The 26,919-nt window shown below is 41.2% G+C and overlaps 1 protein-coding gene across 1 annotated transcript; it reads left to right on the top strand.

Annotated features, from left to right (window-relative positions):
- The first annotated feature begins 660 nt into the window (after positions 1-660).
- On the top strand, positions 661-25,984 carry LOC136579733 (G-protein coupled receptor 83-like). Its single transcript, XM_066579796.1, has 4 exons — positions 661-1,041; positions 10,163-10,288; positions 23,287-23,420; positions 25,363-25,984. Exons 1-4 carry the CDS (start codon positions 661-663, stop codon positions 25,982-25,984), a joined length of 1,263 nt encoding a protein of 420 aa, XP_066435893.1.
- The last annotated feature ends 935 nt before the right edge of the window (positions 25,985-26,919 follow it).

The following is a 26,919-nucleotide window of genomic DNA, read 5'->3' on the forward strand; positions in this document are numbered from 1 at the left end:
TCCTAATAATAAGTCATTAGTAGTCAATATGCCAGATGTTATAGCCAACACATAAACAATCAGATACATTGTCTAAAACTATATAAGTGATACAACAGTCAGCAGGCATTTCAACCTCTCTAGAAGCTCATAGCTAATCAGGGGCTACAATTAATGCTGCCAATAAAGTGCTTTCTTGGCAAAGAAAGCAGAAAAAGCAATTGTTCATACTAAGCATACACTAACAGCAATAGATTGCAAACATATGTCTCTATTGGTAGCAAGAGGTGCACGTCACTCCAATCATACTATATAACAGAGGAGCCAAGCTTCAGTGTTGAATCTGAGACTCGTGCTGCACACATAGAAGGAGAGGAGAGGGGTGACTCATTCTGCAATTCTGGGTTTCTTCCTTCTGCAGCTCTTACTTACTGACCTCGCTGGAAAGAAGTTGTGATTGAGGAACTTCACCATTCACTTACCTATAAACAGGAGGAGATGTAAGGAATTTTACATCAGCTAGAAGGGGGCTTCGATCATTTTTCATTGTGACATTGGTTGGATCTATACACAGTCAGATGAGATCATCATGAAGACATCTGCCCAACCGTATGGCATGGTACTTGAACTAACTTCGTGGAATATCACACAACCTGAGTGATCTAGGGAGTTGATGCTACCATGACCAGACACATGTGGTTCTCTTTACCCTACGCTTCAAAGCCGTTTAGGAGAACTGACTTGGTGAACTCTTCTGACCTTTTCTCTTCATTTTATGGATTTCCTAACATCTCCTCACTTTTCAGTGGAGGGCTGAATATCGATGACATTGGGGACTTTGAGAACAACACCAAGTATGAAGCAGAGTCTCAGAGCTTCACTGTGAAAGCCCTGTTGATAGTCGCCTACTCTGTCATCTTCATCATCTCTCTATTTGGAAATATTCTGGTTTGCCATGTTGTCATTAAGAACAAGAGGATACAATCGGCCACCAGCTTGTTCATAGTTAACCTGGCAGTTGCTGACATAATGATAACTCTCCTGAATACTCCCTTCACCCTGGTGAGACATTTGAAAGAATGTAACATTGCAAGGTTGTCTGTACTTGCCTGTATATAGTATTCTGTGTGCAAAATTGGGAAGGAGGGTAACACTGCAAGCTCTTCTTTACTGGAGTGTATATAGGTATTCTGTGTGCATAACTGCAGCAAGCGTATGTCCTTAGCCAAAATGTGACTCATGCTGTTATGATTCACATAGTTTAGAGATAAGGCTGAAGTCTATGGTTATTTAAGTGGTATATTTTTGGTTACTACATGCACAGAAATAGCTGATTGTAGCACTAAACTACAAAAGATAAAACCCTTCTGAATCCTCTAGTACAGCATGTAGCACCATGGACAGCTCCATAGGCAGTATGCTGCTCTGATCCATACTTGGCAGAACTTTGAGTCAAAACTTCTTTGTAACAGTAAGGATGTAACAGTAGCTCCTGAGGAACATTTGTGTCTTTGAGAATGTTATTTTACAGCAATCTGTCGTTCAATAACATCTAAATGATCCAAACTTGTCAGCTATAATAAAGATATTTCATGTTGTGCAGCCATTCCATGCAGGGAATGGTTGTTACAATGACAGTGGAATCTGATGTCAGGTCAATTATAGATGGTATGGTGCATGAGCACTTGGGGGCCTCGGAACATGGATTTCAATTTTGTGTTTTAGCCCCTGTAAGACATACAGAGTAAAACCAAATTGCAAAGTTGAAGAGTAGCATGTGAGAAGCAGAAATCCGCTTTTCATGTCTTTCTAAGGGCTCCCACCCACTGGCGTTTTTTTCGCCACTGCGCTGCGAGAGTAAGTGAAAACTCTCACAGAGCAGTGCGAGAAAATTGCTGCGATATCGCTGTGACATTCTTTTCAATGGGGCCAGCGGCAGCAGCGCTAGCCCCATTGAAAAGATATGGAGAATGCCGCTGACTTCTGCCACAGCTGTGACAGCTGTGACAGCTGTGGCAGGAGTTTCCTTGATCCCTGCGGGGATGAAGGAACCCTCTGTCACAGCTGTGACAGCTGTCACAGCTGTGGCAGAAGTCCGCGGCATGCTATCCCATTGCTTCCAATGGGATCGGCACTGCTGCCGATCCCATTGAAAGCAGTGGTTTCTGACAAGCCCTGCAGAATGATTATTGGAGAAGGGCTTGAAATATAAGCCCTTCCCCGATAATCATAAAAAAGTGGTTAAAAAAAAAATAAAAAAGTTACTCACCTCTCCTGCTGTCAGCCGCGTCCTCCGGCTGGCTCCCCGGCACTGCTACTGAGCTCTTTCAGCAGACGGGGATTTAAAAATCCCCACCTCCTGAAAGGGCTGTGCGGATTGGCTGAGGGCTCAGCCAATAGCAGCTACTGCTTAGCTATTGGCTGAGCGCTCAGCCAATGGCAGATAGCTCTTAGCTATTCATTCATGAATAGCAATATCTTAGCTATTCATGAATGAATAGCTAAGAGCTATCTGTCATTGGCTGAGCGCTCAGCCAATAGCGAAGCAGTAGCTGCTATTGGCTGAGCCCTCAGCCAATCCGCACAGCCCTTTCAGGAGGCAGGGATTTTTAAATCCCCGTCTGCTGAAAGAGCTCAGTAGCAGTGCCGGGGAGCCAGCCGGAGGACGCGGCTGACAGCAGGAGAGGTGAGTAACATTTTTATTATTTTTTTAACCACTTTTTTATGATTATCGGGGAAGGGCTTATATTTCAAGCCCTTCTCCGATAATCATTCTGTACAGCTTGTCAGAAACCACTGCTTTCAATGGGATGGGCAGCAGTGCCGATCCCATTGAAAGCAATTGGATAGCATGCCGCAGACTTCTGCCACAGCTGTCACAGCTGTCACAGCTGTGACAGAGGATTCCTTCATCTCCGCGGTCCCCGCAGGGATGAAGGAAACTCCTGCCACAGCTGTGACAGCCGTCACAGCTGTGGCAGAAGTCCGCGTCATTCTCTATGTCTTTTCAATGGGGCTAGCGCTGCTGCCGCTGGCCCCATTGAAAAAGCTGGCGATGTCGCCGCGATATCCCAGCGATTTTGGGATATCTGCCTGCATTTTTCTCGCACTGCGATGCGAGACTTTAACTTTAGAATCGCATCGCAGTGGAGAAAAAAACGCCAGTGGGTGAGAGCCCTAAGTGCCATGGGACCACTACTATGACTGAAGTAAGGAAAGTGTACTCAAAATGGCCTCTTTCTGCTACAATATATGCATGGAGCCATCGCTGGACCTGTGTTTATTCAAGGGAAAATCAAGGCGAATCGGAACCTGAATCTCCTGCAGACAATGGTGGATGGCTTCCTTGATGATCTGCCCCTAGTGTAGCAGAAGGAGGCTACTTCGAATAAGCTTTCCTTACTTCAGCCATAGCAGTTGTCCCATTGAACTTTAAGAGACACAGAAAGCAGATTTCTGTTACTCATCTGCTACTCTTCAACTTTGAAATTGGGTTTTATAAACTCTCATTGTCAAAAAAGTTCAATTACCTACAAAGAGTTGTTTTGCTACAAAACTTGGCATGCAGTTACACCTCAGGCAGATATGGAAATGATTAGAGTTGTGATGTGATTAGATGAATGGTCTTGTCACCTGAGGCCCTAAAAGTGGTCCCACCCTTGGCCTATAAAAAGGCCCACAGAGGCTACTTGTGTGTAGTGGATCTCTTTTTCTGCTTGTGTGGAGCCTGTTGACCACTAGATGCCTCTATGATACAATTTTAGACATGTTTTTCAAATAAAAGAGATTAAGAGGGGTGCATTATTGGAAGGTGAGAAACTGGATGGTCATATCTACGAATTGTCTGCTAATTGACCTCAGCCCTCCTGACCAGACTGTTAGGAAGTGTTGGGACCAGTGGATGTGTGAGGGCATGCACACAAGGCACCCTCGACAGATCGCTAATAGAGAGTAGTAATCACTTAATTATAGCAGCGTTACAATCACACATATAAAGTTTCATTTAATTCTGATAACTCCTACAATGTGTTTTATTTTGGGGGGCACTGAGTATGTTTGCAGAAGGGTGGACCTGGCCTTTTAGAGGGTTCTGCTGTGCTCTAGGCGTTAAAGGCTTAAGCACACTATAAAAACATTTAAATTTAGTATCTAGACTTCTAACAAGATTAGTTTTGAAGTGCAGTATGCGGGGACACTGTACAGCACATCAGGTACAGTAATAGGGATAGCAACAGGCAAAGAACTGGGGATATCAACATGACGGGGAGTGTGTATAAGTTGGAAAAAGGTAGGGAGAGTGCTGAGAAACTGGGGAGCTGAAGAAACTCTGCAGGCAAGTCAAGGCTAGGAAAATTGTTTATGCAGGTCTAATGAAGACATCACCTGTAGCCATTGGTTTTAGTTTCACTGCAGACAGCCTATGTGGAACTGGTGTCTACCACTATATGGTCACTGTATGGACTATTATTTGTTTTTGTCTAGTGGTTTTTAGTAAGTAACTATGATAATTGATAATATTATTATTTTGCTATGTAGTGGCAATGTTAGTGGTCATGATATAACAGTATTATTTGGGCATTTTATAGTGGTAACATTGATCCTAGTAGAATGCATTCGTTCATTAACAATATGTAGGTGATATTTAAACACTCTTTGGTGGTAATATTTTCTCCTAGTATAGCAGCAGCAATGTTTAGTAGTAACTATACAGGTATAGAAATTCTTTTTTTTTTCTTGGAGCAAGATACATACTGTACACATTGGAGCTTATGCCCATACTTTTGTAAGACCCTCGCTATTTTCCTTGGTGTAATTAGTGCTCAATTTGGGCACATCAGGCAATTTGAGTACTACAGTACATTACATGGCCACATATGTTCATCCTTTAGAGTTAGGACACATCCTAAAATTGGTCCAGTGGAGGCATAAAACCAGTTGAGATACCCATCTATGCCACAGTTTAAGGACCAAGTGCTGAGTATCTTGTCTGAAGAACTCCCACTAATGCAGGAGGGTTCAGATATAGCATGCTTGTGCATAGTTGGGCACAAATATCATATCATGTATATATACAGCTGCAAGAAAAAGTAATTGAAACCTTTGGAATTACCTGAATTTTTGCATCAATTAATAATAAAATGTGATGTGATTGTGTTTGTCTAGAATTGTGACTAAGATAACAATTCATCTAAACTAAAACTGACAAACACTGACCATTTTATTGAGCATATTAAGCAAATAACCACAGTGCAAGTGTCATGTCTGCTTTAAGCGTGCAAAAACTGTAAACCAAAACACTCACTTAGCAGTGTTCACACCACACTACCAGCAAACCCTGAGGTAGGAGGAAAAACCAAACAAAAGAGGGAAACATTTCCTAAGGGCAACTAGAAGGTGAAAACCCCTGCCTACTAGTGAATGATCCGCCCTGATAAGGACGCATCCAACCCTCAAGCCTGTGCCACTCACTAACCCTGATTAATGACAAAGAAAAACCACCATATAAGTAAACAAAACCCTCAAAGAATAAATCTCAGAAATAAATCTTTGTACTTATCTGAATAGCTGCTGGAAGAACCATTAAAACCAGAGCCAAGGATATCCTCTACCAAGAGCAGAAGGAGACTGCACAAAAATTGACCAGCACAGAACCCAGGGCAGGAGGAAACTAAAAACCCTCTCCAATTGCCCCCATGTGTACACCAACAGCTGACATACCCATCAGAGTTAAAGAAGATAAATGCAGTGAAACTCAAACTAACACAACAGCAAGGAGAAGAATAAATTATTAGTAATCATGCTGAAATATAGGTAATTCCAAGGCTTGAGGAAGGTGCCTGTGTGCACAGAAACGCGTTGCCAACTACATTACCGATCACCATTTGGAATAAAGAATACGTTGAACTTACTTGAGTTTGAGACGTGACTACCACTTGGGCGATTTGAGGAGTTGACACTTCAAGGAGGGGGCTTTTTGCTGGTCATAACCCCCTCCTCCTGAGTAAGTGCCGTTCCTGTTTCTTCCATAGGATTGACAAAAACTTGGGTCTATGCCTTACATATTCTGAGAGCGCAGACATTTTTCTTTTTATTTACGGCTTGTTGTATGTCTTATTGGGAGATATTCTCTTTTGAGAAAAAAACCCAATTGTCTTTGCAGCTCTCCCTGATTTCAGAGGATTTGAAATGTTAAAGCTAACGACCTACTGAAAATCCCTAAGGCGCTTTCTGAACTATTGTCCTTCATCTTGGATCAGTACATTATATGGTACTTTAAATAGCACCGTTGAAAAATACAACTCGTCCTGCAAAAAACAAGCCCTCATACAGCGACGTTGATGGATAAATGAAGGAGTTATGATTTTTTAAAGGGGAACGGAAAAAACAAAAATGGAAAAAAAAGGGCGGCTGAATCATTAATGGGTTAATATAGAGGTTCACTTTATTTTCCAACCTGCAAATATACTACATAACAGTAATTGTCTCAGGTTTTATTGCTACCTAAGAGACTATATCTCTATTTCTAGCTAAAATGTTATTTAGAATAATAGATAGTCCCGACAAGACCAGACATGACAACAGTTCAATGTATTATTCTACTGTGACTCTTAAGGCCCTTTTACACGCAAAGATAATCTTTCAAATGACTGAAAGATTGAAAGTTTTAGTGATCTATTTGCATAAAGTGTTAATTGCTAGAGTAAACAGGGAGAACATCCTGCAGTCTCTTGAAAGATGAGCGATATTCAAATAGACTGTATTTGTTCAGTCTTTCAGTGGCTGAACGATGGATTTTAAGTTGAACTAAAATCCATCGTTCAAACGAACAGTGCACGATGCCCGCGTTTACATGTAATGATTATCTCTCATTGCGTGTAAAAGGGCCTTTAAAACAGTGGATCAGGAGGGGTAACATCTCTCCTTAGGGAGAGCACCAAGAAGGGGAGTGAGGGCTCCTGCACACTGGCGAAAGCGATATCGGATCGTGATTCACTGCCTGATATCACCCTCTCAATGCATGTGGAACCCCTGGATAGCAGCGCTTGCCCCATTGAAAGCAATGGGAGAAGATCATGATCCCCTGCTGTAGCTGTGCCAGCAGCAGCAGCAGGGGATTCCTTCATCCCCGCAGTGAGTCCCCTCATCTCTGAACACCCTGCCGCTGCTGATGTCCATCTCGGCGGCCCCCCTCCCTTTGTTTGGCGTTTCCATAGCAATTACATAGCATTGTGATTGCATCACAGAAGATCTGTGCTACCCTCTTGTGTGGTGAGCGATCACAGCAGCTCAGACTGTACGAAACTGTAGCCCAATCATGACAACTTTACCCACTTCTGTGTCACATGCAAAACTGCGATAGAACTGATGTTGGTAGCAAGTATTTTGTCTAACTGATAAACAATGCCCTCCCTGAATTCTGATTGGCCCAAGCCACTCATATCTTCACCCCTAGGTGGGTCTTTTATCCTATTTAAGCAGGGTCAGGAGCATAGACCCACAGACACCTGCAACCTACCATCAAGGTAGCAGGCTTTATATTGATTTTGTTTAATCTTTATTTCATTTGATTTGTGCAACTCCATCTTTGAGGCAACTTTAGATAAGCTCTGGCATGCAACCACCTATCCCTAAAAAGGGACATACTATTATAGGGGAAAAGGGAGTTTTGCTTAGCTTGGTCCTGAGGGAAACATAAGGTTTAGAGATGAGCGAGCGTACTCGTTAAGGCAAAATACTCGAGCGAGTATTGCCATTTTCGAGTACATGTCCGCTCGTGAGTAAAGATTCGGGGGCCGGTGGGGGTGAGCGGTGAGTTGCGGGAGTGAGCATGGGGGAGCGGGGGGTGAGAGAGAGAGATCTCCCTCCTGTTCCTCCCGCTCTCCATACCCCGCCGGACCCCGAATCCTTTGGCACGAGCGGTCATGTACTCGAAAATGGCAATACTCACTCGACTATTTTGCCTTAACGAGTACACTCGCTTATCTCTAATAAGGTTCTCTAGACCCTGATCAGGCAGCAGCAGCAGAAACGGAGATACCATCTCCTTTGTTTCTGCATGAGTGGCATTAGAATGTCTGCAGGCAAGGTTAGTGGATAAGAAGCATCCACACACCTATGTAATGGGGTTCTCACTGCTTATGCTTATCTACACATAGCAGTGACACCAGTAGCGCCCTGTGCTTCATTCCAGTCTAACCAGGCCGGGACTTTATATATTTGCCTCTATAATTGGACCAGATACTCTATTAACAATCAATATCCTAATCTATAAGGGACTAGAACACTACGGGAGATTTTTCTCCCCATTAGGGCTAGGGTGGTTCCTGATGAACTAATTGATACTGTAGGGAAATGCCTCAAACCAAACTCTAAGAATATTAAAATTAATGAAGTGAATCAAAAGATTACATATATAGCCCCATAGGATAAGCCCCCTGTATCATCCATGAAGTCCTGATACGTTACTTCATTGGCATCTAATTCCCAGTGCAGAGTTCTCTATCTACCGCACTGTGATCTTGCTTAGTATCACTATCAGCTAACCACCACATTAGGCCCTGTACCCTAGGTGGTATGCTATTGTTGTGTGTGTCTGAGTCATAATTGTGTGTTTGTGTTGGGTCCCTGCCCCCTTCTATATTAAAATAGGGGCACGGGTTCTCTCCTATGTGTCCTGCATTTTTAACTATTGTGATGCAAAAAATATATTTTATTTGCAGGGTAGGTCTTATTTTCAGGGAAATGGGGTAGCCAATAGGCAATACCATAGTGTCAAAACATTTTATTCCACCCATGTAATCTAAATTGCAAAGTTTCCAACTTGTATCTTTTTTCATCCAGAAGATATTCCAGGTGGCCCTGATTTTTAAATCAGTGTGTATGTATATATTATGGAATTTAACACCACTTCATTAGTTGCTTGTATTATTTATAATCTGGACTTATGTATTACAATATTAAGAGGCGCATGCCTCTTATAACATTTGGCACATACCAGGCCATCCATGCAACAAGAAAAGAAATGTAGGCCAACTGGAGTAAATTTCTGGTAAATCGTACAAAAGCCATACCAGCTTTTTAAAAAGTAACATGAGTGCAAATATCAGAGAAAGTCACATTTTTTTTACAAAAAAGTTCGTGCCAAAATGTGCAACTTTTTTTTTATATCAGTTTCTCTTTGGTAAAAATGTAATCACTGATGGATTTAAGGAAGACGGATGGTAGCAGGCCGTCTCCACTTCACAAGAGAAGACACCTTCCAGTTGGTCCCCTCACCTCTCAGTAGTTATGGTGAAACACTGTCCTCCTCCTTTTTGGCAGTTTTGCTCTAGCCTTTCTCTCCACAGTAGCCCTACTCTGGTTACAGTAAGGGAGCTGTGAGAACTGGGAGTGAGACTACCTACAAGTAAGAAGACAGAGCTACACGATGACTGACTATAAGGGCTGGAGGGGTTGGGTGGGTGGGTGGGTGGGGGGTGGAGATATACTATTGGGGTGAAGATAAACTGTGTGGGGTGAAGTTGTATACTGGAGGATGTATATTGTATATTGTGGAGGGGGATATATATTGTTTTAGAGGGGTTGAGATTTTATATTCTAAGGGGAAATACATACTGTGGGGAAGTATATACTGTAGGGGGATATACTGTGTGGGAGTAATCTATACACTGGGAGGAGTATATATTGTATGGGGGAATCTACTGTGTGGGGGAATTAATGCAGGGGGTCTATATACTATGTGTGTAAGGAGAAATACTACTGTATGTGGAGAGAGAGTATATACTGTGTGTGTAGAAATAGATACTACTGGGGGAGAATATGCTGTATGGGAGGGATTATATACTCTGTGTGTCAGGTAAGCATATATTGTGAATGTGTTGAACGTTAAAGCGTTTGTCTCTCTGGTAGCTGTTTTGCTGCAGGAAGCAGACAGCTCCATACATTGCACAGTGGTCCGGGTGGGAACTGCAGGCTGAATCCCGTCCAATTTAATAGGACTCAGCCTGCAGTACCAACTCAGGCCACTGCACACTGTATGCAGCTGTCTTCCTCCTGCGGCAAAACAGTTAAAACTGGGAAAACCCCTTTTAGATGTAAGCAAGAGATGTGTTAACAACAGTTGCACATTACTATATATTGGCACACACATTAATACTTTTAAACTCCTTTTTCTTATTCTTAGGTCCGATTTGTGAGCAGCACTTGGGTTTTCGGGAAGCTCATGTGCCATGCGAGCCGTTTTGTGCAGTATTGCTCAGTCCATGTTTCTGTTCTTACACTCACAGCTATTGCCCTGGACAGACACCAGGTAAGTTCTAATATATAAGTGGACACTAATGTTTCACACAACTTATGCTCACCTAACCGCCTATGTATGCATCATCAATCTTGTAACACAATTGCCTAATTGTTTTTTGTTTTACCACTGAAAATCAAGATTGAAGTGGCTGCTTGAAATCCTGGTACAACCCCTTGATCATTTACAGAGCAGGCAAGATAGTATTAACAATGTTAACCACTACATGGGGCTCTTACTAAGAACCTATGTATATGACATATTCCGGAGCAATGAACAAAAATGGGAAATGCTCTCTTGTAACTGTAAACAATCCTACCATATATGGATATTATGTCCCATGTTCATGGGCAGAACAAATGTCACCTTTGCCTCTTTCATGTACACCATGTTACTCATTAACCCTTTCCAATCCACTGTCTGACCTCTGAAGACATTATGATTTAAGGCTGTACAGCTCCGATGTTGGAAGACATCCGTCGGGGTTCTCTTACTGTATATCGCCAGCCTCTCTGCTGTTGGAGCCTATCCAACGTGTCACCTCATGCAGTGCTGGCTTTCACCAGCATATAGCGCTGTTGTATAACGACAGAAAAAGAGTAAGCCCCCTAGGAAAACCAGGATACAAATTGGATTCGAAAGGGTTAAGGCAATGAATGCTGCTGTTGACTTATTCTTCTACTGTAAGCTAGGACAGGTATTGTAAACACAATCAACCATTCACCCATCCTATATAATAGTGCATGGTCCCTTCCCAGCGCAATCCTCAAACTCTTTTTTTTCATAAGGTATATGTGGAAGTAAATCTTTTATTTGAATATGTTGCCAATATCAGGGTAGCATATTTCAGAAAGGCCAGGCTCACACGACCGTGTTGCTTGACAAAGACCTTTTGATCGAAACGTTGCTGCTGTTATGTCATTAGAGGAGGAATGAAGACCTCAAGATTTGCCGTTACGTCTTCCTTCTATTACTTTAGATTGGATGCATGGATTCTGTCTCCAAGTGACTATACATCAATTGCCCTACCTTTAAAGTGTTCTGGATTGTGCTGTTGGCACTCTATTTATTTCTACAACTGTTTCCGGCCTGCCGCTGATGAACACACAAGTACTCAATGACAATGCATTCTTCCTGCGTGCTGCAAAACCTCATAGACTATCTTGGCATGTATGCGCTCATAATACTCGCCAAGATAGAGCATGCCACAATTTTTGGGGGAGGCATATATTTCAGGTGGCTCATGTGAGTGCACAATTAAAGTGTATGGAAAAATTGCCACTGCATGTTACATGCCCAAAAACTGCGCAGGTAATATGCAATGAGCATATGATCGTTTGAGCCTGGCCATAGCGGTCCATTCTTCTATTAACCAAAACTACAGTAATTTGGTGAATAGGGACATAGTAACATAGTATGCTAGGCTGAGAAAAGACAAATGTCCATCCAGTTCAGCCTGTTTCCACCCCTCTTGTTGATCCAGAGGAAGGCAAAAAAACATCAGTGAGGCAGAAGCCAATTTACCCCCATTTGGGGGAAAAAAATTCCTTCCATACTCCATAATGGCAGTCAGAATAAACCCTGGATGAACATTTGAGATTAACAACCCTTCTGGTTATTTAATGTCTATATCCTGTAATATCATAGCGCTCTATAAAGACATCTAGTCCCCTCTTAAACTCCTATATCGATTTTGCCATCCTCAGGCGGGGAGTCCCACAATCTCACTGCTCTTACAGTAAAGAACCCCCTTCTGTGTTGGTGATAAAACCTTAATTCCTTTAGACATAGAGGATGCCCTCTTGTTATTGTCGCAGTCCTGGGTATAAACAGATCATGGGAGAGATCCTTGTATTGTCCCCTCATGCATTTATACATAGTTATTTGGTCGCCCCTTAACCGTATTTTTTTAAGATGAATAATCCCAATTTTGATAGCTTCTCTGGGTACTCCAGTCCTCCCATTCCTTTTATTAATTTTTGCCCTTCTTTGAACCCCCTCAAGCACTGCTACATCTTTCTTGAGTACCGGTGTCCAGAACTGTACACAGTAACCGATGTCAGGCCTGACAAGTGCCTTATATAGTGAAAAAAAATGTTCTTGTTCACATCCCTATACCTATTTTATTGTACCCCAAACTTTATTGCCTTTGCAGCTGCTGACTGGCATAAATTGCTGCAGTTGAGTCTACAGTAACTAGTACCCCCAGGTCTTTTTCCATATCACTTTTCCCTAGCAGTACTCCATCTAGTGTATATTCGTGACACCCGTTTCTCCTGCCCATGTGCATAACCTTACATTTGTCAATGGTGAACTTCATTTGCCATTTTTCTACCCAAGCCCCCTGCTTATCTACGTTCATTTTCAGCCGTACATGGTCCTCCATTGTATTAATTATCTTGGATAATTTTGTATCGCCGACAAATATAGATAATTTACTGTGCAGCCCCTCTATCAGGCCATTGATAAATATATTTAACAGATTGGGGCCCAATACTGAATCCGGTGGCACCACACTAGCAATGGTGGCCCAATCAGAGTACAAACCATTTATTACCACCCTCTGCTTTCCATCTCTAAGCCAGTTCTTTACCCAACTACACACATTTTCGCCCAGTCCGAGCTGTCTTATTTAATATACTAACCTTTTATGTGGCACGGTTTTAAATGCTTTAGAAAAATATAATATATAATAAAAAGATATACAAGATCGATAGACACTCCCAGCCTGGAACATACTTCGTTGTAGAAGTTGATCTGACATGAATGACTCCTCATGAACCCATGCTAGTGAGGAGTTATACCGTTGTTTTCTTTGAGGTTTTCCATGATGGCATCTCTCAGAAACCCCTAAAATATTTTTCCAATTATTGAAGTGAGACTTACTGGCCTGTAGTTACCAGGCTCTCCTCTTGACCCTTTTTTGTATATTGGAACCACATTGGCAATGTGGCAATCCATTGATACAACCCCAGTCTCAATAAAGTCCCTAAATATAAGAAATAGCAGTCTATCTATCACGTCACTTAGTTCCTTAAGAATCCCTGGGTGTATTCCATCTGGGCCCAGTGATTTGTCAATTGTAATCTTTTTTAGCAGGCTGTGCACTTCGTCTTGCATTAGGCAAGTGATATTTAGTGGGGGTTCATTTTATCCCCGTGTCTCGTGTGAAATTTCTTTTTCTCTTGTGAATATACTTGAGAAAAAAACAATTTAATAGATTTGCCTTACCCCTATCGTCTTCTATGGTTTCTCCTTCATTATTTGTTAAGGAGTCAATGTTTTCAGTGCAAATCCTTTTACCATTTATATAACTGAAAACTAGAGATGAGCGAACGTACTCGGTAAGGCCGATTTCGCAATCGAGCACCGCGATTTTCGAGTACTTCACTACTCGGGTGAAAAGTACTCGGGGGAGCTGTGGGTGAGCGAGGGGTTGCAGAGGGGAGTGGGGGGGGAGGGGGAGAGAGAGAGAGCTCCCCCCTGTTCCGCGCTGCTACCCCCGGCTCCACCACGCCCCGCCACACAGCGCCCCCGAGTACTTTTCACCCGAGTAGTGAAGTACTCGAAAATCGCGGTGCTCGATTGCGAAATCGGCCTTACCGAGTACGTTCGCTCATCTCTACTGAAAACTAATTTAGGGTTATTTTTGCTCTCTTTGGCAATCAGTTTCTCTGTCTCCTCCTTTGCAGTTTTTATCTTTTCCTGACATATTTTGTTTTTTTCCCTGTATGTTTTCAGAACTTCTTCACTGCCTTCTTGTTTTAGTAATTTAAACGTTTTCCTTTTTTCGCTTATAGCCCTCTTTACAGTCTTGTCTTGTAGTTTCCTTCTATTCATAGTTTATTTTTGAAGGGTACGAACTGCTCACATGAGATATTTAGGGTGTTTTATGGAGGTATTTATGTACACATGAGCTATTTAGGGACAATCAGGGAATACAGGTGGCTCATACTTATAAGTATTTTCCAATGTGTTAATTGACAGGTTGCTGTTTACACAGTACATGTATTATTTTTAGCATTTTATAGAAAAATGGCTCTTTCTCCAGTTATGAAGATCTTTCATGCTCAATAACTCAAAATTGTTACAAATAAACTTCATACAGCAGAAAGGAGATTTAAGACAGAGAAAAATGCTGCTTGCTGTAAGGCCACTTTCACACAGCCAAGAAAATCGCACAAGATTTCTGCGTTGCGAGACACAAATCTCACACGATTATGAACCTCGTTCTTTTGATTGGGGTCATACACGAGAGCAGTTTTTTCATGCATTGCATCACAGCGCAGAAAAGTAATTGCACCATGTTTTATCTTTGGGCACTCCCTCAGAACACCTGCCCATTGTTTTCAATGGGACCGCAAAAGCATCGCAAGGTATGTGCAGTGCACATGTGTACAACACGAGGTTTCCTGCTATTTCCCCAAAGTGATGTTAGGCATTTTTAACAAGTGTTTCTCTTTGTTCGGCAAGTGTTTCCTATTTTGTTTAATGGGAAACCTCGCATTGCACTCGTGTGCACCTCGCATACATGGTGAGTATCGGTTGTCTTATAGCTGACACCTGCCTGCAACAGCTGGAATCAGAGATAATTCTGATTCTGACAGCAGCATTTAAATGTCCTGAACAACCCCACTGTGATAAGATCGCAGAGTTGCCATCTGGGTGTCATGGCAGCCTGGGGGCTTCTGAAGAATTTGAAAGTGGCGTGTCTTTAATAGGCAGTCTGTAATACAATATAGTACAATTCCATAGACTTTCATTATACTATATAAGCAATCAAACAATTGCAAATTTAAGTCCCCATGGGGACAAAAAAAAAAGTAAAAATAACTAAAACAAAGACTTTTTGATTGTTACGAAACAAAAAATATATTTAAAGCTTAATCCCCCCCCCCCCCATTTCACAGACGTTGCATAAAAAAAAAAAAGTTAAATTTAGTATTACTGCATCCGTAAGTGTCCAACTTATTAAAATATCACATCATTAATCTTGCATGGTGAATGCCATAAAAAAGTGTAATTTCAGAATTCCTTTTTTTTTAGTCAAAAACAAGCCCTCACACAGTTGTATGACTTTTTGAAAGTGGGAATGCCAGAGCTGCAGAATGTGACCTGGACACAGGAGCATCAACGACCCTTGTCATGGAAGAGTTAAGCCTCCCTGATTATTGATACAATTGGCTAGAAACTTTTCTGTAGTTCCTACTTGGCTTTGAAATTGATTTCACTCTTCTCTTGAAACCAGGAAATGATTTGTTTCTATTGAGTCAATCTGTTTTAAAATGTTCTGTTTGATGCACCCCAGACTTTATCTCACTTCATAGATTCCAACTCAGATTGGCTTTAACTGCCACATCCAGTTTAATGACAAATTTGCCCTGAAACAAATGTTTCTCTGAGAGACCTTTCATACTGGATGGAATATTCTGTCATCAAGGCTCACTAACAGGTCATGTTTTCAGGATATCCTATGGTAAGAACACCTGTGGCAATGTCTGAGGCACCAACAATAATTACATCACCTGTGCAATACTGAGGAAATCCATCCTGAAAACATGACCTGTTGGGGTCCCTGAGGACTGGAGTTGGGGAAGACTGCCCTAGGATATAGTTATGATCCTTAATAAGGGAAACTACATTGGGTTAATTCTTATGTTGTTTTATAAGATGGCTACTGGAATTCCAAGATAGCTAAGGTTGGACAGTAATCCGAAATGCCTATTGTTTTATAAGTAATATTAGACATCCTTGAAATAATCAGACCATTTCCAACTACAGTCTTATTCTTCATAAAACATGGTGCAAGCTAGAAAAGAATATTGTAGCATATCTGGACTTCTAAGCCTCCAGATATCAATAAATCCAAGTTCCTTTACAAAGGAGAGTCAGGGATGAGGATTGCAGACAAATAATTCACATTGGTCCAGTCCATCATCCATAACATTGTTAATACTACCTATTATGTAATATATTGAATGGTAAGATTCTTTGAGTGTATTTTGAGCGATTCTCGTTGTGTCTAAATCAGCCTTTAGAGAATAGTGGGACCAATTTAGGGGTCTAAAAATTGATAAAAGGTCAGATTTTAATAGTGAGGCCAGGCTTTTGTGAGAGGATATCTGCAGCGGAAGACCTTTGAATGATTGCAGAAATAAATTGCGTATGGCTGGTAATGCATGCAGTTTCCCACAGGAATATACGTGGATGGTGTTGCATCCTCAGGAAGTGCAACCTCAATAACATAAACAAAGGCACGACTGTGCAAAGAAAACACAAAATAAATGGGGGAATTCTCTCCCTATACTCCCCTAGCCCGGGAGGGGGCCCTGCCTGCTCGGCAGACCGACCGTGCTGATAAGTGCGAGCCTGCACTCGTGCCTGGGCCACTAACCAGTCCCTATCTGGGAGCCCTAGCACAAAACAAAGGGAGAAACAAAACAAAACCAAACAGCAAAGAACTTAGCTTATAATGGAGAGCTTCCACCACTCTGTGTTGCTCCGACGCTGTCCAACATAGGACTGAAGTGATTGACCAGCACAGGAGTCACAGTTAGCACTGCTTAAATAGGAGCAGAGCTACTTAGCACCAGGTGCTGACTGACATTAATCTTGCAACCACCACACCTCTCAGCTCCAGGAGAGGTAGGAATGCTGCTAAACCCTGGTCTGGCCTGAAAGCAAGGTGGGAACCTCAGAACGGCTGCAACAGATGGACAGCATATCGTCCACACAGAAAACCAAACACAAGCAGAGAATGACATCAGAAAGTAGCCTGATGCCCTAGAACACCCTTCTACTGCTCAGGCGACCACCCAGGTGATATTCCCTTGTACTGTCATGGTGAGAGATGCTCTAAGAGCCATGCCTTCAAAATGGGATACTGCTCCCTAGGATTGACTAGATTTATACTACTTTTTTTGAAAGTAGTATAAACCACTTTAAAAGAAAACACTTATTCTTTGGGAGGAAAAGTCCAGAAGAATAAGCAGAGGTTGCAGACAGCAGCCTGGATGGGTTTGTTGCTCTCCAGACTCTGTCCTGCATTATCTGACTACAAATTCCGGCTTTCTTTATTCTATTTGTATCTGGTCTCCTAGCAACGTGCATACAAATCTGCGTCCATACATAATATTAATTGTGTATGCAATACAGATTGAACGCATTCAGAGAGATCAATAGAGCTTATATGCGCGGAATCCTCAATAAAATAGAACATACTGCAATTTTTATTCCACTTGCGGAATCTGCAATTCCTACCCGTAAGTGTAAGTGAAGCAGTGAAAGTCTATGCATTTCAATGCCTACACATTACCACATATCATACACGCAGGTGGCGATCGCGAAATCTGCAATTCAAATCCGCTTGTGTGAGACCAGCCTGACATAGTATGTAAGGCTGAAAAAAGACATAAGTCTGTCCAGTTCAGTCTATTATGCAGCTATGTTGATCCAGGGGAAGAAAAAAAAGGAGGTACAGGTCAATTTTCCTCATTTTATGGAAAAAATTCCTTTCCGACTCCAAATCTGGCAGTCGAAATAATCCCTGTGTAAACAACCCTTCTGAAGTAATCTACTAACTATGCCATATAATATTGTTGTACTCAAGAAAGGCGTCCAGGCCCCTATTGAGCTCTTTTAAGAAGTTCACCATCACCACATCCTCAGACAGAGAGTTCCTTAGTCTCACTGCTCTTACAGTAAAAAGCCCCCTTCTATGTTGGTATAGAAACCTTCTTTCCTCTAGAAGCAGAGGATGCCCCCTTGTTACAGTCCTGGGTATAAACAGAGGAAGGGAAAGAGCTTTGTATTGTTCCCTGATATATTTGAATATATTTTTAAGGTCACCCCTCAGCCATCTTTTTTCTTTACTAAATAGCCCCAATTTCGCGACTCTCTCTTATTATTGTAGTTTCACCATTCAATTTATTACTTTAGTTGCCCACCTTAGTACCCCTCAAGCTCTGTTATGTCCCACTTGACTACCGGTGCCCAAAACTATACACAATATTCCATGTGTGGTCTAACCAGTGACTTGTAAAGAGGAAGAACAATGTTCTCATCATGTGCCCCTAGACCTATATTGATGCACCCCATGATCCTATTTGCCTTGGCAGCAGCTGCCTGACACTGGTTGCTCCAGTTAAATTTACAGTTAACTAAAATCCCCAAGTCCTTTTCCATATCAGTTTTGCCCAGTGTATTCCCACTTAGTATGTAATCGTGACATGTATTTCTCCTCTCCATGTGCATAACCTTATATTTATCAGTATCAAATCTTCACTGTTTAAAGCAATATTTTTGTTAAAGGGATTTTCTGGGACCATTTTGACTATTCAGTGAATCATTGTCATCTGTCATGCCGTTGAAAACTTTTCAATACATTTTTTTAGATTGCTGGGATTTCTGAGTGCTAAGGGCAGTCACATGATTCTCTTCTGCAGTGTTTTCACAACTTTCGCTGATGTCACATCCATAGCCTCTATGGGCAGGTGACATCAGCCGAGATGTGATTTCTTGGGGAGGATGTTCGGTTCTGGAAGTATCTCTGTGCTTTATGTGGAAGGTCAGGACTGGAATTAGCTCAGTACTAGTTAGAGCTGTAATCTGGCACAGGCAGGTGAAGTAGGTAGTGCAATGTCAAACAATGGAGGCCCTACTGTGGGTGGACCTAGCACTGGATGCTATGGCAGCATTAGATCTGATGGATATTTTTGTAAAATATGGGCACGCAAACAAATTTGGTGCATAGTGGGAGCAAACTGCTGAATGAAAGACAATGAAAATAGGTAACAAACACATATATCAACATGACTGGGCTGGTTTTTAAAACTTCATTTGTGCCTTGGAGAACTCCTTTAAGCCACATGTACAAAAGTTGGAAATCTATTCAGTACAGAATGTAAATTCTGAATATTAAGTCAACATACCTTTGGACCCGGCTGTATACAGAATGTTATCTCAAATGTAATGTAAAGAATATTACTGTGATATTATACCGATGTTCATTAAATTTTCAGATGAAGTGTCTAAATTATACAGAGGAAAACTGATTCCTTAGTCACTTTGGTTTCCCAGCAACAATTATACTTATATAGAAATAGAATGTACTTAAAAAAATATGTCCCTCACATGGCCAGGAGCTTTTAGTTACATAATACTTGTCTTTGGCAAAAACAATAATCAGAAGCTAAAGTGACTCAACATGCTCGATGTGTTTCTACGTTCCAAGATGCCTACTAGACAGAACGAATGCATAACAAGACCTGATGAATTCTCATGTTATATTGAACGCAGGAAAACAAAAATATGTTTTTCCTAACAGTGCTGACTTTTCTTATTAGCAAATTTAATTATTCTTTCATACATGTAATTAGTTGAATATTAAACACAGTTAATTATTCATTTTATATCGATAAAAAAGCCAGAGTTGATTCCCAAACCATTGATTAGATCCAAGGAGCCTCAGTCAACTCTAATCACTACAGTAGATTCCTAATTAAGTCAACTTTTTCTTTATCAAATATTTAATAAAGACATCTTGCAGTTTTTCCAGGTTTTATTTTTGGACAATCATACATAGTGTGAGGTACTGAGGGGCGTGATAGTGGATGGTCGCTACATCGCCCCTAGGTTTCGTTATTATGCCTAGTGGGACTGGAGGAAGTTCATGACCCACTATTTGAGACATGAAAATCCAGGAGGGCAATGTAATCTCCAGCAAGTAGTTGCTGGAGGTTTTCCTTTAAAAGTCTTTGGGTCTGGATTTTTGGAATGGATGTCAGGTTGGTAGTGGGGCCATCCATTCCACTTCCTCCACTCCAGGGTGTGTGCGAGGTTAATCATCACAGGTGCTGAGGCTGAGCCAGAAGGATATGTGCATATAAATAGCAGTGTGCACTGACACAGGGGGGATTAAGATGGCTGCTGGACTCTGGCAGCCTGTGATACCTGCTAGAGGTGAAAGCCCTGCTGTGTGGTGCACCTGCTGAGTGTGACCTGGTCAGGCAGGGACTGCCTGTTGCCCTATTGCTGGACTGTTATTTTCTTGCCTGAAGCTAAGGCTGAATTTGTGTTAATTTCTCTGGACTGAAATAAACGCAGGTCACACCTGCTCTTGGACTTTATCAACTTGTTTCCATCTTTGACTGCCGCAAAACCCGCACTCTACCAAGCTGTCCTCCCACAATAGTGATGCAAAATTTCACTACTCCACTTAAGAATTAGTCATTTTGAAGTTTTCTTTTATAATTTACAAATTTGGGTAAAGATGGAAAAAGTCCACTTTATTCAGAATGAAATTAATTATGAGCGAACTGAACCTGTAGAACCTGAATTTCGGTCAAACTTTACTAAACGTTCGTCGAGAACCAGAACCTCAGTTAGTTTGTTTCAGCCGAATCCGAAGTTCATAAAAACTGGTGGTGGTCCTTCTTCAATGGATGTAGTTCAGTTACTAGTACTGTTGCTTAGTAGTGCTGGGGTCCAAGCTTCAAATCTGACCAAGGACAACATCTGACAATATGGAATTGAAAAACTCCATGCAGATGTTATTTTTGGTCAGATTTCAACCTAGGTCACCATTGCTTTTAGAGGAGAGGGAGGTAAATACTCCATTTAAATATTGTCCTTGGTTTGCGTTCAACCTAGAGCTCTAACGCTGCAAGGTACTGGTGCTAACCACTGAGTCATCATTCTTCTTCATTTTCTGGAGAAGAAAAAGAAGAAGGAGAAGTAGTACAAAGATGACATATTAACTCCATGCAGATGTTGTCCTTGGTAAACATTAAACCATTGTGCTCTTCTTCCTTTTCCAGAGGACAATATGTACAATTTTTCTCATATATTCCCAGAAAGATTTGGGTTTTGGCTACTGCCACATAACATGTAAAAGTGACCACAGTGGTGTAACTTGAAGCTATTGGGCCTCAATACAATATCTGTAACAGGGTCTCTTAACTATAATGCCTCACTTATAGTACTAGTATCTTTATCTGGAGAACAGAGAACTTATAGGCTACCAAGGCTCCAGGGCCTGGGTGCAACAGGATTTTCTACATCCATTATAGTTATGCCCCTAGGTGACCATACATGTTAGATAGCTATTAGTTGTACAATCATTTAGCCAACAGCTATTCCTGCAACACACACCCTCCCCCCATATACATGCATGCTCATCCCAGTATGTATGCGTTTTCAATGGGAAGAGAGGTATAAGCCACTTCCAGGTGGCTTATCTCCCTTGAGAACAAAATAACCTGGCACTTAAACTCTAACATGCACTGGCCCTTTATTCCCCTGACATCTGCCGTCAGGGTAGATATTTTTGGACAATTTCTGAACAAATCCACTTCAAGTTAAAAGGGTTTTCTAGGTAAATACTATTAATGCCCTGTCCTTAGGATGGGTTATTAATAGTTGATTTGCTGGGGTCTGCCACTTGAGACCTCAGCTAATTGGGCGCTCACTTTCTGCTCCATAATACACAGGAGTACGGAGTACAAGCCGCACAGCACTTATTAAAATCACTGAAAGCTGCATCTGCAGTTACAATCACTGGCCACTATGCAGGGCTCAGAGCAGCAGCTCTGCCATGACAACAGGTACTTGATTAGGTGATCAGCTGGGGTCTCAGGTGGCAGACCCCAACTAATCAACTATTGATAACCTACCCTGAGGATATACATCAGTATTTCCCTGGGAAACCCCTTTAAACTAATAGGGGCACTCACCTATCCATTAGGCCCCATTTTAACCCCAAAGTTTTGTAGGCCCTATGACTATTTGCTATGTCCATGCTATAAATATATGTGTGTGTTTTTTATTTCTTAACCAATAGAACTCTAGTAAATCAGGACTGATTTGGAAAGATTTGTTTACTGAAATCTGCTGCTGATCGGCCTCCCCTGCTCCAGACTCTCCCCTCTCCAATCCATCCTGAATGCAGCAACCAGGCTCATCTTCCTGTCCAACCACTACTCGGACGTCTCTGCCCTGTGTCGGTCACTGCAATGGCTGCCCATCAAATACAGAATGCAATTCAAACTCATTACCTTCATCCATAAAGCTCTCCATAGCACCGGGCGCCCTACATTGCCTCCCTCATCTCAATCCACCACCCAGCCCCCGCCCTCTGCTCTGCTAACAAAATCAGACTGAGCGCCCCTTTAATTCAAACCCCTCATTCCCGTCTCCAAGACTTCTTCAGAGCAGCACCTGTACTCTGGAATGCGCTATCCAAAACTACTGCGCAATCCCTGATTCACAAAATTTCAGGTATGCTCTTCAGGGAGGCATATCACATCCTCTAAACCAGTGTTCCTCAACTCCAGTCCTCAGGAACCTCCAACAGGTCATGTTTTCAGGATTTCCTCAGTATTGCACAGGTGATGTAAATATTGTCGGCACCTCTGACAATGCCACAAGGTGTTTTTTCTATAGGAGATCCTGAAAACATGACCTGTTGGTGGGCCCTGAGGACTGGAGTTGGGCACCCCTGCTCTAAACCAAACTCCTCTGTACTCCGCCTGATAACGTGCTCCCAGTCCTAGAGACTCAACCCCTGCTAGCCACCATCAACCATCTCCTGCAATCACACCGATTCAGCCAACACACGGCTTAATGTTTGACCATTGTTTATGTGTATAGCATCCCTCACTCTCCACCTCGCCATACCTTGAACATCTCTGGACCCTTTACCTTCTGTATCACCCCATTATTTGTAGTATGTAAGCTCGTTGGAGCAGGACCCTCACCCCAACTTCTTCCATCAACTGATTACTATGTAACAGTGGTTTTTGTATTTTTGTCTTCCTGTAGCCCCCTGTTTTTGTAAGCGCTGTGGAATATGTTTGGCGCTATATAAATAAAGATTACTATTATTGATAAATTATATAAACCATCCTTACTCGATAAGCTTATGAACTAAAGTGTAATGCAAATGACCAGTAACACACTATTTTTCTGTTTGGTTGACTGATTGAAACTATAAAATGTATCTTTTGTTATAGGTTATAATGCATCCATTGAAGCCCAGAATGTCCACAGTGAAAGGAATCATTTGTATTGTTGTCATTTGGTTTATGGCAAGTGGATTTTCATTACCCCATGCTGTTTACCAGAAGTTAGAACAGTTTTACATCGGGTAAGAATACTCTACCACTGTTCTTTCATTTAGTAGGCAACAATTAATGATTTTCCGTTCTGCACTAATTTTGTGGTTGCCAGATTAGGTCTCAGTATATACTTCTACCATTAACCATTAGACTTCAGACCACGCAGTACACAAACACTATTCTCCAATATAATTTCAGCTAAAAATAAATCCGAAAAAGAAAATGATTCTTGAGAATAACGGGAAAGTTTAAATTAACAGAAACCTTTGTTCTCAGGGGAATGTGGATTGAAGTTTGAAGTTCCATCAAGTGTTATGCAGAATAAAAGACATTCATTTTCAGATCATGAACTTGGTCTCACAGTTATTTCCAGGGGACATTTCTAACCATAAATGAATTTCACTTTTTCTGCACGACAGCTGCAATATCAGAAGAAAAAGAACTTGATGACAGGTTATAATTTCGGCTAAGTCGGATCCGTACGGATATTTCTATATTAAATGTTATACTTAGATTTTATTCTAAAAGGTACATTTTCGGCTCCAGTCACATCACATTTTTGTCTCTGTCTAGGTGTCCATTTAAAATCCCCAAAAACAGAAGCTCTGGACGGAGCCAGGATGGAACCTATCTTGGTCATCATAGAATACAGTTGGAACAGAGACCAATATGTCTCCTTTTTGGCAGGTTTCTATTAGTTTCCAGCATTCTGTACCGTAAAGAAAAGCATAGTGGACTGTGTTTTTCTTTCAAGGACAGAATGCCAGGGAAGAATGAAAACCTGCCAAAATGGAGATCAGTTAATCTTCATCTCATCAACCTTTTATAATGGCTGTGATAGGTCCCGTCCAGGGGGGCCATTATCAGGATTTTAACCCTTTCCAATCCACTGTCTGACCTCTGAAGACATTATGATTTAAGGCTATACAGCTCTGATGTTGGAAGACGTCCGTCGGGGTTATCTTACTGTACATTGCCAGCCTCTCTGCTGTTGGAGCCTATCCAATGTGTCATCTCATGCAGTACTGGCTTTAGCCAGCATATAGCGCCGTTGTATAATGGCAGAAAAAGAGTAAGCCCCTAGGAAAACCAGGATACAAATTGGATTGGAATGGACACCCTGACGGGAATCCTGGACATAGCTACAAATGTGATGTGAATGTAACCTAAGTCTCATTTGATCTTGGGTGCATTTCAAAGATAAAACCATTAGTTTCTAATGAATAATGCAATGACATAGAACATTATAGCTACATAATTACATTTATCAGAGATTTTCCACGTCTGGTAGAAAATAATAAAGATTGCAATAGCATATCTAAGAAGATCTTGAAAAATGTGAAGAGTTGATACACAAAGTATTAGAAAGTTGCCTTATTTTTCATTTCACAATGAATAAGCTTCATGTACTAAAATTGAAACAACCTATTGATGATTTAACTATTTAACAGAACATTGGGATTTCTCATTACAACAGCCACTACAAACGAAATAAACTACTGCACACCACCAAAGTGGGAACTACTCCGATATCCATATACTCTAATTGGGAACTAGTAGTGAATGTTAAAAAAGATTGTCCAGATGGGAAACCCCAATATTACTTTAGTCCAAAAGGTAACCACAGCAGAGGGAAAATGAGCTGTTGTTTTTTTAGGAATACGATATTCTGTGCTTGTCAACAATTTAAATACATTTATGTGAAACAAGTAATGCAACACAATACCGCTTGTTAGTTAAAGTTTGAGTGAAAAGTAGAGGTGCCACTGATATGAAGAAATTAGGTCACCACTGGGAGTGAAGAATGAAATATAATTTCTAATATATATTCAAATTAAGTAGTGTATGTTGAAAAGTCGTCTGTCAAAGGAAGACTAAGGGGGTAAGACAGATGAAGCTGTAAATGCAAAATAAATTATTTTAGAAAAATGCATTATTTCCCCATTAATCATTTAATTTGCTCTTTTCCAGAAACACAGTAAGAATGGTCTGTCTTCCCAGTTTTCCGTATCCAGCCGATCTCTTCTGGAAGTATCTGGACTTGGCCACATTTGTACTTTTGTATGTCCTGCCCTTGATTGTTATTTCAATCACCTACACCATGGTGGCAAAGAAACTGTGGTTGAGAAATGCCATTGGTGACATTACCATGGAACAATATTATGCCCATCGACGAAAAAAAAAGATGACTCTAAAGATGTTAATGTTGGTTGTTGTGGTGTTTGCGGTTTGTTGGTTTCCACTGAACTGCTACCTTGTTCTGATGTCCAGCAAAGTCATCAGCAGCAACAATGCTTTATACTTTGCTTTTCACTGGTTTGCTATGAGCAGTACCTGCTACAATCCATTTATCTACTGCTGGCTGAACGAGAGCTTTCGCTCAGAACTTAAAGCACTGCTTTCTATGTGTCGGAAGAGAAGCTCTGCCCAAAACCATGCTCTACAGTCCATCTCACCCCCCTTTCGCCATGCCTGGACTGAAAATTGTAATTTTAAACAAGGTAACAGCTCTCAGACTGTTGAATCTGCTACAAATGTTACCTCAGGGAGAACTGATATCTCTAGTGTGGAGCCCATTGTTACAGTCAGCTGAAAACATATTTGATGTCTTGATATAGCATTGCTATCCAAAGTGATCAGAAATAGTGCGCTATTCCCAGTTCTTTTCCTTCATTTCTCAATGTTTATGTGAAAAGATAGGTGTAACGCACTCAAAGCTTTTTTTGTTGTTGTGGCCAATATAGAGCAATGCCTCTAAAATTGCGATGCAAGCTGATGACCTTTTCCTAATGTTGTTAGTGAAGCTCAGTTGACTAGGCAGTTTTGAAAAAAATTCTTAGATGCTGCATAGGCCTTTCTAGAACTGTACCAGTTTTGGTTTAGCAACATAACAAAGTACTTTTGTGCATATTTCAATATTCTACTGGATTCAGGAGACATATAGTTGCTAGAGAGCGTAAGTGAACCCTTTGGAATTACCTAAAATTTATTCTATACTGATTATTAAGTAAATGTGGTCTAATTGATATCTAAATCACAATTGTAGACAAACAATCAAACTAAACTAATAAAACACAAACATTTGTTCTGTTCATGACTTTTATTGCATGAACTAAGTAAACAATCACAATGCAGGAAGAAGTAAGTGAACCTCTGTGTTAATGATTTATCCGAAAGATAATTGTCAAAAGGTGTTTCAATTAAAAAGATGTGATTGGAAGTATGGGTTTCAAGGGTGCTCTGCCCATTAAATAAAAGAACACAAATCCTGGTTGCTGACAAATCTGTTTTCCAAAACCAACTGGTTATTTTGGTTAGTGTAAACCATTCCTCGATGCAATTAACTTTGAGAAGACCTCAAGAGACATATATAAAGAAACACAATGCTGTAAAAAGCTACCAAAGTATTGCTAAAGACCTGGATGTACATTAGTCCAAGGTTAGACAAATTCTCTACATATAAAGAAAATTCAGGAGTGTTATTCTCCAACAGAGTGGGAATCCTGTTAACTCCAAGGGCAAAATGGG

The sequence above is a fragment of the Eleutherodactylus coqui genome, chromosome 10 (genome assembly GCF_035609145.1).
Source record: "Eleutherodactylus coqui strain aEleCoq1 chromosome 10, aEleCoq1.hap1, whole genome shotgun sequence".
NCBI lineage: Eukaryota > Metazoa > Chordata > Amphibia > Anura > Eleutherodactylidae > Eleutherodactylus > Eleutherodactylus coqui.